Raw genomic sequence first — 13635 nt, forward strand, 5'->3', positions numbered from 1 at the left:
GGGTATAAGTCAATGTAAAGTCTTCACTGCGTGGCTCTTCAATGTTCAAGCAATGTTTACAAAGCGAAAAGGCAATTGTTGTTCTATTGTCGTTTATTTTCAATTTCTTGCCGCCATTTTACATGCGTGCCCACAAATTCCAATGGTCAGTGGTCACTGCAAAATGGCTGGTAGCGTCGTGGAGACTGGCTCTAGCCATGGTTCCAGATAGCTTTATTGACCGACATGCATTGATGTACACTAAAATATTGATTCAATAAAAATAAAATTGATTCCTCCAGCAAAATGAGAAAGGTTGGATTGTTTATATTTATTATACAGACACAAACAAATGAATAAATGAACCGTTCTTGCATAAGGTCTACTTTTCAGTGCTAGTTTCCAGTCACCCTTTTGGCTTGTTCAAGGGTCATTCGAGTTAAATAAAAGCTTCGGAAGCATGTGGAGAACATGTAGCTTCGATGAATGCACGAATGATATACCTAAAAAGCATTTTATGTAAACATTTTGCAGTTCACTCAAGCGAATCATGCTTTTGATCTGAAATTTATATATAGCACGACCAAACAATCAGGCAGGTACGTCACTGAACAGCATTGATAATTTTGCCTCTCCTAAATCAAGTATTACAACTTTGTGGCCAGAAACTGCGTGCGTGCGCGCACACACACACGTCCCGAACCCAACAATCTAACACATCAAATCTCTCAATCACAAAATCTTAATAAGTTTGCAATTCTACATAAACGAAATAAAATAGAAATATTATGTTAATCGACAAAACACTACAAAGATCATCAGTTGATGTCAGTCCAATCTGTTTCCACGCCAGACATGTCAGCATTTTCACCATCAGGCCATGGTGATTTCCATGCTAACGGTTTTGTGAATCTACGGAATTCATTTTTACCCCTCTTTGCACCTGCGCGCTTCTTCTTACTACTTTTCGATTCGCTATCTCTCGGTTGTCGCCTGGAAAGGTGAGATAAGGGTAATCTTTCCTGTTCTTCGACACGTTTCAAAGCTTCCAGTTTGCGTTTGCCAGCGCGTTCTTCCCCAACAGATAACCCAATGTCGATGGAGTTTGTGGTACTTTCAAAAGCCATTTGTCCGTGTATCGTGAAAGGTCTGTTGTCTTTTCCCACTAAAGCACATGAGCAGTAACTTGCAGAAAAGATTAACACATCGCTTTATTTAACTGGTCATGCAAAAGCAATGCGAATTTCCAAACAAAAAACTGTCTTGAAAGTCTTCATTTAACTTTAAATGTATTTCATAGATTTGTCAATTCATGAAAAAGAAGTTGTGCTTAATAGTTACTTTGGTCAACATACCATGAACAGAGTATAAATCGACATCGTGAAAAATAAGAGCAACCACAAACAATTTCTTATTTTCTTTCCATCTTATAACAAACTATTCAACCCATAGCATAAGAAAGCATTATGTTTTAAAATAGTAATATACGTCATTGTAAATAGTGAGTTTTTAGAGATGAATAATTTCAATAGAAGAAATGAATAGATTGCGTTTAACAGGATGATATTTCTAAATGCTTATGTCGACACTATTGATACCCAATAGAAAAACCTTTCCTCAATTTTGACCTTCAAGCGTGCACGCAATAAAAGCAGGCAATAAATTGAATTCGCTAAATCAAATACTTTTACAAAACATTACCTTGTTTTGCTGTATTGGACACAGCTTCATGGGCTTTGGGTAGATTAATGGGAGGTAAAGGTTGTGTGTCAGTTGAAGGAAACGGAGGATCCGCATGCGTGATAACTTGTGAAGAAATTCCGGGAAAGAACGTCTTCTTCATCACGTCGTGCGCGCCCTGATATGACTTTCGCTTGGGCATGGCGGTCACCTCGTGTGCACTATGTTTTGCTCCCATAAGAACATCGTTCGTTCTGGGTGTACCAGGGAACAACTGGTGTCTGTTAGGCGTTTCAGGTCCACGAACGGTGGCAAACATTCCCCGAGGACTTGGGCTCCGCACTTGGACAAAATTCTGACATGATTTTTCAGAAAGTTGAGGCCATTTTTCTCCATTTGTCGGGGCGCGTGGCAAACGTGAACGACACAATTCTTCGAGGCGTTTTTCGCGTTTCTTTTCCGACATCCCCTTAGGCTATATTTCGACGTGATTATTTTAATTGTGTGAGCAACGATCTAGTTACGTTTTACAAGCCAGCTTGGCATCGCAATTTTTCTTTTATGACGCAATAGAATTAGCTTAATAATGTCAAAGGGGCGCGTGCATGTATATGAAAAAAATGTATTTTCATAGGACTGCATTACTTTTGCAAATGTTGTTACTCTTTGGTGGCGAAGATTGCCAGAATTTTGCCTTCGGAGTTTAAAGGTTTCGAATTCAGTCGATTTTTACAATTTTCTTTCGGGAAAAGCAGTTGTATAGGGTAAATCGTCAATATCAACAAACATAATCATTTATCCAATTAAAATTATTACATGTTATCATATTAATGAAGCAGTCTTGAAGGACAAACAAGTTCATACAACTACAATAAATTGCATATATCCAGTAATTTATACATAATAAACAATTTAATGAATGCATTGAATTATAAAATAAGACGTGCAGTAATTAAATACATAACTAAACAATTTAAAAGGTTGCATAATACAAATGACGTGTTGAATTTTAAAAGCTAAAGATAATTAACTATTTAAGAAAATTGCAGTTTTGTATATAATCGAAAAACATGTTATAACAAGCCAAAAAGGCAGAAAACATTGACCTTCATGTTTAAGAATTTTTACCGTCCTTTCTGACGATATTACATACATTCAAATTCGTCAATTCTTTGTTTTGTGTTGCCTACACGTATTGCCTTCAACGTATTATATTTATTCCTTCCAGCTTTGACGTTCTCAACATGAATACGATCCAAATTAGTTAGTTTTGTGTCCTCGACCACAGAAGAAAGATCTTTGGTTAGTTCCTGCAAAATTTAAGCATGTATAAGCAGAGTTTCAAGGACATTTGGCTAACATCGACATAAGCTAAATAATGTCAAGACTGTCCTCGTTCTTTGTAGTTCATTCATTCCTACTTACACTGGCACGCGTTATGTCGTTATCTTAGTTTATGATATTAGGTAGTGTGAAGACTGTTCTCTTTCTCAGATGTTCCTTTATTACTACCTACACTGATACACGTTATCTTAGTTTATATTTTATGTTGTGTAAAGACTGTTCTTGTTCACTGTTGTTCATTCATCACTTCCTACACTGACACACGTTATCTTAGTTTATATTTTAGGAAGTGAAGTGTGGGTACTGTTCCCGTATTCTGTTGTCCATTCATCATGACCTCACAGATATACAAAAACCATAAACATAAAACAGCTTAAATTAAAAAAAACAGAATAGCTTAAAATGCCACACAAGCAAGACGATAAACTCAGAAATTTCCAGCCTTGACTGAAACGGTTCAAAGCGATTAAGAAAAACCTACATCAAGATAGTTCTTGACATAACCTTCCATCGACACCTCACGATCGTAGTCAGGCGACGGAGGATTATCTAGTCTATCCACTTCATGCGCCGACCTTGCTTCACCATCGAATTCACCAGGTACGTACGCGTTGTGATGAGATTCGACAGGAGGTTGTGAATAACTGTAGTTATTCTCAGGCGTTTTCCTTCTGTCGTTGAGATGTCCCATTCTAGTATTTGCCTGATGAAGAAACATGATGAACACATGTTTATGATGATGTGAAAACATAAAGATTTTTAAAACATACCGAATTTCCTCGATTCAGCCCACTGGGGGTTCATTCCCCCCCCCCTATCTTTCAATTAGTGGAGCATTATAAGAAGGGGAAGCTAAAAAGAAGCTGAGGGCAAAATAATTTGTCACGTAAGATTGCTAGCGTATACTAACTAACACCAACACAAATGTTGCAATATTAATTTCTATTTTTTCGAATGTCCAATCAAGTAAGCGCATTTTGAAAAAAGAAAAACTTAAGCACGTGACTATAATTTTGACTGAAATTTTGACACAGAGCAAGTGATTATTTTGATTTTCGTCTTCATAACTTCCAACCAATAAACGCTCAAATAAATGAAGAGCATTCGTATTTTGTTATGATTTCATCGTGAGATTGACTTCCGGTCATTTTCAATTTAGCCGGAGGGGAGGATAAATGTAAAGGCCGAGGCTATTTTCCTGTTTTGCTACCTTTCAAGTGGAAGTGATTATTGAAAGGGAGGATTAAAATGAGGCTGGTGACTAAATAGAGGAAATACGGTAAGTCAAGATTTTTTTCATCTCTTACCAGATAAAGCTTTTCGTTCATCTCTTTTTCACGCTTCACTTTTTCCAACTCCTGCTGCTCAGCCAAATGTTGTTGACGCTATATGAGAAAGTCGAATGGACCCCGTTAGAACAATATAAATAGCTTGTATTATCATATAGAATTCGTGAAGGCTAAACGCTTATTGGCTAAAAGTCATGTGACAGAACACCAATGGGGTAGCCAGCTCGCTTATTTAGTATCGCTCTGTAAATTTTTCTATGTTCACTCACTGTTAAACTGCTTAAACTATAAAATTCAGTCTACAATGAAAAATTATGTTCTAAAATTTACATAGCAGGAGTAAAACTCGAGTGGCGGGATGGATGTGCCATTGTATTCAAGCAAATTCAAACGCGAAAATTTCCCAGCTCTTTAAAAATATATATTCATCAAGTGTAAATAATAAAGTTCAACTGAGTCGAGTAAAGTTCAATGAAGAAAATAAATCATTTCTTCGCGTTAAAATAAAGTTAGCTTAATCAACTCTCGTGAAAATTGTTAAAACATTTTATGGCATAATCGCTGTAACTTGAACAAACATTTTTTTCTCTGTTACATACAAACAAGGGACTCATGACTAATTTCTTTGACACGCAGTTACTTTGAATTTACCAAGGAATCGTTTGCAACTTGCTGCTCGTTCAGTTGGCGGATAATTTCCTGCTTCTGCTGTTCAATTTCCTGGTTTTTCTGACGCTCCTTGGCACTTTCGTCTTCCGCTAATTTATGTAACTCTTCCAAATCCTGTTTAAGCTGACGTTCTATCTCCAAAGCTGGTGAAATAAAAAGGAATCAAACGTTTACGTTAAACCGGCAGTTTTTCTACTGATCTATAAATTTTTAACTACATGGATGCAGAATCTCACTAAAAATCCTCTATCTTATACAGAAGCGGATCCAGCGTTTGTCAAAATAAATTATAACCACTCCATTTTAAATTCGAAGTGCTTTCAAGAAAATACTATTGGTTTTCAAAGAATACGATTTTACCAATGCATAGATATGCCTCTAAAGTGGCTAGAAATGTAAATATATAGTAAATGGTTTGAACCCGGGAGTATCGTTACATGTTTGTAAATGTAGATCGTCCAGGTTGGTATAGTCCTCAGAAGGACTGTTTTTGTTGTTGTTGACTGATGTTTCCATGTTTGTAAATGTAGATCGTCCAGGTTGGTATAGTCCTGAGAAGGACTGTTTTTGTTGTTGTTGTTGACTGACGCTAAGGTTGTCGAAACGTCAGTCAACAACAACAAAAACAGTCCTTCTCAGGAATATACCAACCTGGACGATCTACATTTACAAACATGTAAATGTAAATATATGTCAAAATATGCTGCAGTAGTTTATTCTGACGTACCCTAGATCCGTCACTTCTCTTATATATGTAGGAAGTTTGCCACACAAAACATGGGCAAACTTTAACTACTAAAACTTTAGTATATCAGATGCTTCGAGAGTTTCCTTGTTTTGAACTTTCAATACTAGTTTTTCATAAAAAAAGACAGAAGTGCGCCGCTTTCGTATATTTACCCAGCATAAGGGGGGATGCTATGAAACAAGACCATATTATTTATTCGTACAAGAAAAAATAACATTAAGTATACTTTGTAAGAGCAATCCCCTCCCCTCCACAACACCCCCTAGCATCCCCCTCCATCCACAAAAAAATCTTGCAAGCGCCACGGCAGTACACATAATGATAAGAGGGAGTAATTTCAGGAGGTGGCGATAAAGGAATGGAACAAACTGTACAAGTAAGTTTTTTACCCTTACCACTCTCATACAATAACAGCAACTAAATTTCATGATCATGAAAGGCTTATAGAACAGACGCGTTCGACCGACCGTTCGTGCGAGTCCTCATATATAAAGGTGCAGTTTTATATTAGATGAAATGGATAAAACCGTTGACCTCAGCGTAACTAAAAAGCTATCTCCCGCCAAAAATCTGAAGCCGACAAAGTCGGGAGATAAACAATTCTTTTTTCATAAGAAGTCGATTGACTCTAGAATATTCGTGTCATGAACAGCTCAGTTTTTGCACTATAGAAACAAAAAACTTCAACCTTGAAATGAGTCTGAAAAAAAGGAATGTTTTTAATCACCTTCAGCGGTTTCCTTAGCTTTTATTTCCAGACTTTTTGCTTTCTCGATAAGCTGTAGGTTCAATTCTTCGGCCTTCTTTCTCTCTTCTCTTTCTTTTTTAAGCGTCAACCTTAACGACATTAGGACAAAAAACTCAAGTTTCCATCATCACATCATAACAAAAAAAAAAAAACAACAAACAAAATGTCATTGTAAACTTATAGCATTAATTCTTCTTTTTCACAGTGTAACACAGATGTTATAAGCATTCTTTATGAAGTAATTATGTCGTGAGAATTAAACATGCCGTACAGAGTAAGCATGTTGTATAGAATAATCATGTTGTATAGAGTAAGCATGTTGTATAGAGTAAGCATGTTGTATAGAGTAAGCATGTTGTATAGAATAAGCATGTTGTATAGAGTAAGCATGTTGTATAGAGTAAGCATGTTGTATAGAATAAGCATGTTGTATAGAGTAAGCATGTTGTATAGAATAAGCATGCTGTATAGAGTAAGCATGTTGTATAGAGTAAGCATGTTGTATAGAATAAGCATGTTGTATAGAGTAAGCATGTTGTATAGAGTAAGCATGTTGTATAGAGTAAGCATGTTGTATAGAATAAGCATGTTGTATAGAGTAAGCATGTTGTATAGAGTAAGCATGTTGTATAGAATAAGCATGTTGTATAGAGTAAGCATGTTGTATAGAATAAGCATGTTGTATAGAGTAAGCATGTTGTATAGAGTAAGCATGTTGTATAGAGTAAGCATGTTGTATAGAGTAAGCATGTTGTATAGAGTAAGCATGTTGTATTGAGTAAGCATGTTGTATAGAGTAAGCATGTTGTATGGAGAAGCATGCCGTACAGACTATGCATGTTGTATGGAGTAAGCATGTCATATAAAGCAAAAGACACAATCTTATTCGATAGCAAAGTGTTTCCTAAGCTTCGTTTCTTCGCTGTTACTGTTACTGCTATATTATTACAAATTGCTTTAAACAACGTCTATGTGATATGAACTTGAAAATCGTAATTCATTAAAATTACTTCTCTTCTTGCTTTATCTGTCGCTGATGCTTTGCCTCTGCTTTCATTTGAGTGATAGTCGTCGGTTCATTTTGACGTCGTCGTATGTACATTTCGTGATTACCCATACATAAAGCCAGTATCTGTCTGTTGATTTCCACAGAATAAACAGTAAACACGAAGTCCTATAGCAAAGAAATGAAAACGAGCTAGTTCGTAATCAATAAGATTCAAATGATCATAGAGTTTGGAGTGTTTTCGTAAGTCACAGTAAATAGACAATTTCACAATAAAGAAAAATTGACAATGATATCTTCAGTTAAAATGAAATTAAATATTTCTTTTGAGGGGAATGGACGATATATAGAGGGAACGGGTACAAACCGGACTTTTCTTGTCTAGAGGTTTTATGAAAAATTTCCTGCCATTGAATGACAACGTTTTCACTTCGGACCAAGGAAAACCAACTTTCGGAGTTAACCTATGCAGGAAGAAATAAAACTGATATGACTGTGGACATACGTTCAAGAAGTAGATAAATGAAAAACCATCGCCTCCATCGAACTGTGGCGTTACGCAGAACCAGAAGTTTTTCTTTCTAAGTCTACAAAGTGACCGAGCAACTAGCCCTCAATATCAAATGCGTTGCTTTGTTTTCATATATTACAACCGTTTTCAACTGCATCTGCCCCTCGAATGCAACCTAAAGTTTAACGCAGTGAAAACACCCTCTGCATGTGGTTTATCCACAATTCAGAGTTTTTGACACGAAATATTACCGTACAGTTTTCTGATTTTGATATCTGCATGAATTGATTACGTCTTCTTAGAGATATTTAACTTTACTCGTTGTGCATCATAAGATAAAATTAGCTTTAGCTAATGGTCGTTTTTGTCGATAATTTGTCATGTAAGTGGTCTAACTATACGGTATCTTAATGCATATTTATCGACACATGTATTCGTAACTGTTCTACGTGTGAATAAAATGTCCCAAACGATGCAGAAAATAGGTGCACGGTTTCATGGAAAGTATAATTATGCAATCACATGTCATAACATATACTGATAAAATTTTATAAGATAACAACACTACAACGGTCCGCTGATTGGTGCATAGCTGAGTTTGTGGTGCGCATTTGCCTGCGCAAGCCGATCTGAGCAAAATCAATTGAATCAACCAAAGAGAATTTGGAAATCAATCGTGAATATATGTTGCAGGAAAAATTAAAGTATTTGTTTCAAATTTATCTGTTACACGTTATTGTTATTTTATAAAAGATGTAATTCGTGCTTGCACTGGCTTATGCAATCTCTTTAGTTGATCTTGAGTTCTGCCTAGGGTCTCTTCGATTTGCACGAGCCTGCATGTGCAAACTGCAAACACGATAAACATCTTTTATTTCTTTATTAAGTCATTTTACAATGTTCTTTGCAACAAAATCATAAAAACTATATAATAAAACTTCCAGTCATACACACTTCGAAGTCTTTGACACAAGCGAAAGGATGAAAAACCTAGTTACTAAAGATTACAACTCGCAGGTGCACACAGTATTCATACCTGTTTTCCCTCTCGTAAATATGCAAGCCGTAACCATCAAGGCCGAGCCACAGGTAACTTCCCTTTTTGTTTTGAATCTCGAAGAATGTCACACCATACATTTCAAGATCTTGCACAACCTTAAGATACGCCATAACTGCATCTTCGCTGAGGAAAACAAAGTGAAAAGAAGATGAGATCATCTTGGATAGGAATAGGATAAAGCAAAGCCATCATCAGAGTATATACATAATATATTAATCCTTAAGGATTAATATATTAGAATAAAGCAAGGAACTTGCTTTATTCTAATATATTAAGGAATAAAGCAAGAAAATTTCGATCTATCTTGTCCACCCACAACAGATGAACATGTAGGTGGCAACCTTGGTAAACAACTAATCGATAATCGATGTGATGTTAAAATCATGTTTCCAATGTGGCAACCTTGGAAAACAACTAATCGACAATCGATGTGATGTTAAAATCATGCTTCCCATGTAGCAACCTTGGAAAACATGCTTCCAATATTGTCTTTTGATATTGAAACAAACGATGATTAATTCAGCTCAAATTTTTATTCCCGCCCTACTGGACTGGTTTCGCAACTGGAAACAAGTCAATTGTGGAGTGACTTGAAATGGTCTTTATATTTTCACACCATTAAAATTAACTACCCCAAACTCAACGCAAATCATACTGCCGAATTTCAGCACAGTCTTATACCTCATCATATCACCATGGCGTACCCAAAGTTCCGTGATTCGTTGATCCCACTCGTCTTTCGTCAATTTATATTGCCTGACAATCCTGTACACAAAGCACTTCATGTAGCTTCAAGATTACTCTCTTGAGTATATATACTTCATTAAGACAACGTGTAATGTAAACGGGTTAAACACTATGTGTCAAAAAGGCAAGGGTAAGCGAAAGACTTTGACGGAAAGGAACGTTAAAATAACTGAGATCTTCAACTTTTTTCCCCCTCAGAGCGTTTACATTTTCGTGTAACTTACAGCAACTCAAAGTTTTCACAGACGTAAAAATTATATCTTCAAACCTGTCTGGCAATAGTTTTTCTTTATTCAGAAGCCTTTCCGCGTATGAAAGCTCAGCATATTCACCTCGTTTGGCTTGACACTAAATTTATCAAGTATAGTGTTAGTGTAGAGTACAGTAAAGAAAACGAGTGCAAGACAACGAAAACAGTCTCTGCAACAGATAAAACATAACTTAAGTAATGCGTGTGACGAATAAACAACAGAGAATGAGAACAGTCTTTTAACTATACAAGATATAAACTAAGATAACGTGTGTCAGTATTGGTGGTGATGAATGAGTAATATAGAACGACAGTCTTCGCACTGCTAGGAAAATAAACTATGACACCGTTTGTCAGTCAAGTCAATGACGAAAAACTTACCGCCAATGAAGCCAGCAAAACTGCTTTGTCCGATGGACAGTACACGACATCATTGAGTATTGCAGCTTTCGCTTGTGAAAAAAATACTTCCTATTTGTGGTAAAAATATGCAAAAATGTTACGGTAAATGCCCAATGTAACACGTGAGTTGCATATATAGTTATAAGACAAGTTGTGCAAACATGTAAAAGAACATTTTACCTGAGTGACGAATTGGACTAGCTCCTCGCTGACATCTTCGGGATAGTACTTTATGAGAAACCTAAAATGTAAGGTCTTCTCTTCCTGTCTAACATCTTGTTGACTCACCTGAAATGAACAACGTAGGAATGACTTGTGTAGCCTTAAATAGCACGCACACATGCTTAAATTTGTAAGATTGACTAAAACTTTCGTCGCAAGAAAGAATTTTTCCACGATGGTATAATCTAAACCCGACATCTATAAATAAGATCTATGGAAGTCACCTTTTTGTTAAGTTTCAACCAATTTATAAAACCTTTTGTGTCTTGGTACTCCAAGCCAAAATACCAGATTTCTTTGAGGCCAATGAAAGATACGACCTAGAAAAGAACGTGCGTATACACGTGTTAACGTCGACACGAAGATGAGGCGTACTATGGCGCCAAGCAACGACTAGCAATGACGTCACACCAAAGCGATGAATGTCTACCAAACCTTGTAATAGAGCTCACGGCCTGTAGTATCCTGACTGATGGGAATACGCAGGTCCTTGGCATCCGTAGACACAATTGCATCCATCTACAGTAAGAGTTAGCAATGATTGAGGTGAAGCAGCCTCATGTATTCGAGATACATCAAACTGGAGATTATAAAGTAAATGGTTTGAACCTGGGAGTATCGTTACATGTTTGTAAATGTAGATCGTCCAGGTTGGTATAGTCCTGAGAAGGACTGTTTTTGTTGTTGTTGACTGACGTTTCGACAACCTTAGCGGTAGTCATCTTCAGAGTCAAATGAGGAGTAAACGTCAATGACACTAATTCACAATGACAATAAACATTTCCTGTACACACAATACAATGACGTAAGAACCAGATAACAAATATGGCTAACCTGACGTTTACTCCTCATTTGACTCTGAAGATGACTACCGCTAAGGTTGTCGAAACGTCAGTCAACAACAACAAAAACAGTACTTCTCAGGACTATACCAACCTGGACGATCTACATTTACAAACCTGGAGATTATAATTAGCTACAATTTTCCAACATACAGTGCTATAAAGTAAATGGTTTGAACCCAGGAGTATCATACAGTGCTATATTGAAAACGAGGAATTAAAAATGAAAATGCTGAAAGTGAAAGACTTGTCTGACCATTTGAGCGAATCATATAAACAACATTATACCTTAACTTCAGTTTAAATAAGCATTACGTATGTAAATTACTTTGCTTTCTGCATTTTGCTAATCTTCCCACTGAATGATCGAAGTTCTTTTCGACTACGATCATGCACATTTGTCCAGTTTTGATAGTTTTCAATCGTTTAGAGAAAGAAATAGTGACTACAGAACGTCTAAACTCACCAACTTCGGCATTTTCGAATAGTTTCAATAGTGACGTGTCTTGCGACGTCACGATCAGTAAAGCCTCTTTATCGAATACTCGAGTATCGTGTGCGAAGTTCAACTGCCCACTTAATTTGAGCTCTAAATAAGACAAAAGACTTTAAAATAGCTTTCTTTAGCGCGGCTAGTAAGAGCACGCTACGTCTTACAAACATGTAGCCAATACAGACCATACATACTTAGGGAAAGTGGTCTTGTATCTAAACATACTTGAACATAATAAAAATTTATTGCTGCAAGCCTTCCGGCGACGGGTGGGGTGTGTTATGTACGTTGTTGACTTGTCATTTCATATAATACAAATACATTTTAGACATGAAAACTTATAAAGGTATAGTTTGACGATGAGCTAAATGACCTAGTCAGACATAAACAACTTTGCCCAATTAAAACAAATAACATCGAAACGAATGTGAAACATTTTAATTGATGCTTGAATTTCGCCTATCAATGATACTTTGCGCAAAGTGATTTCAAAAAAAAGAACATACCTTCAATGGAAGATTCCTTCTCGATTTGTCCCTGTAAGCGAATACGTTTCTCTTGTGCTGAATCAGTTTATATCTCCAGGCTTTCTTTCGTCTTCCTATGAAGTCAACGCTTGATTCGCAAGAATAAACGAAGTATTTAAATGCAAGTTGAAAACAGCAAGACGTCTCTAGTCAAATAGACTTCATACAATGCATTTGTTGTCATTCATATAGTTAGCAGATAGACAGAAATGATAATTGTGTCAACTGGAATTTATGGCCTTTTATTATTAACAATTATAATTTAAATTTTATTCAAATCACGGTGAAAGATCTTTAACAAGCCAAGGGCTTAAGAGGATTATTTATTCATACGGAAGACATTTATAAGACCAGTATTGAGTTCGGGAAGATCGCTTTCGATGCCAAGTAAGATACGAAAGCAATAAAAGATAAAAAAGTGCTACCCAACATACTATCGGCGCTAAATGTTTTGTCGAAATCGTTATCATTTTCGTTGTTTCATTACCGCTGGCTTGAGAGTCACCTAAAAAATCTATGCGTGTGAAATAGAAAAGCCTTTCAAGTTTTAACACGTAATGGCAATCGGTCCTTTGCCACATTGTATAAAACGCGTGATTCCTTTCGCCTGTTATTGTCGTAAATAGAAATTAACTCAAGTTTTAACACGTAATGGCAATCGGTCCTTTGCCACATACTATAAAACGCGTGATTCCTTTCACCTATTATTGTCGTAAATGGAAATTAACGAATTTTGGTGCACGCTTCTTGTTGTTTTCTTCGCTTGGTAAAAGTAACGTGTTTTTCAGACTTTCAGCATAAAATAGATTTTGTTTCTTGCCAACAGTACCGGGTAAAATGCTAGATCTTACAAAAGGCAAAGATTGGTTACTACTCTGCGAATGGCATTCGGAAGATTTGACGTGAATGACGTTGCTAGAAATATTCGGACGCTTCAACGCGGTATGACCATTGGGTATGACGTTGCTAGAAACATTCGGAAGATTCAACGCGGTATGACGTTATACTAAAAACAACCCTATCTAACAGTATCACATAATGGTCCCTAAGATTTAGTGCATAAAATCCTCGTGTTTGAAACAAAAACGAACCCTCCAAACGAACTTTGGCCGAAAATA

At 36.4% G+C, this 13635-nt stretch overlaps 1 protein-coding gene across 1 annotated transcript; it reads right to left on the reverse strand.

Annotated features, from left to right (window-relative positions):
- Nucleotides 1–2552: 2552 nt before the first annotated feature.
- Nucleotides 2553–12738, reverse strand: LOC124441223 (moesin-like). Its single transcript, XM_046991657.1, has 16 exons — nucleotides 12497–12738; nucleotides 11964–12086; nucleotides 11091–11174; nucleotides 10880–10975; nucleotides 10614–10721; nucleotides 10413–10502; nucleotides 10050–10129; nucleotides 9716–9799; nucleotides 9011–9157; nucleotides 7831–7927; nucleotides 7468–7631; nucleotides 6437–6546; nucleotides 4944–5104; nucleotides 4311–4388; nucleotides 3485–3706; nucleotides 2553–2969 (listed from the first exon to the last, which is right to left on the reverse strand). The coding sequence occupies exons 2-16, from the start codon at nucleotides 11973–11975 to the stop codon at nucleotides 2805–2807; spliced, it is 1698 nt and encodes a 565-aa protein (XP_046847613.1). The 5' UTR covers nucleotides 11976–12086; nucleotides 12497–12738; the 3' UTR covers nucleotides 2553–2804.
- Between the last annotated feature and the right edge of the window lie 897 nt (nucleotides 12739–13635).

The sequence above is a fragment of the Xenia sp. Carnegie-2017 genome, unplaced genomic scaffold, assembly GCF_021976095.1.
Source record: "Xenia sp. Carnegie-2017 unplaced genomic scaffold, XeniaSp_v1 HiC_scaffold_20, whole genome shotgun sequence".
Taxonomy (NCBI): Eukaryota; Metazoa; Cnidaria; class Anthozoa; order Malacalcyonacea; family Xeniidae; genus Xenia; species Xenia sp. Carnegie-2017.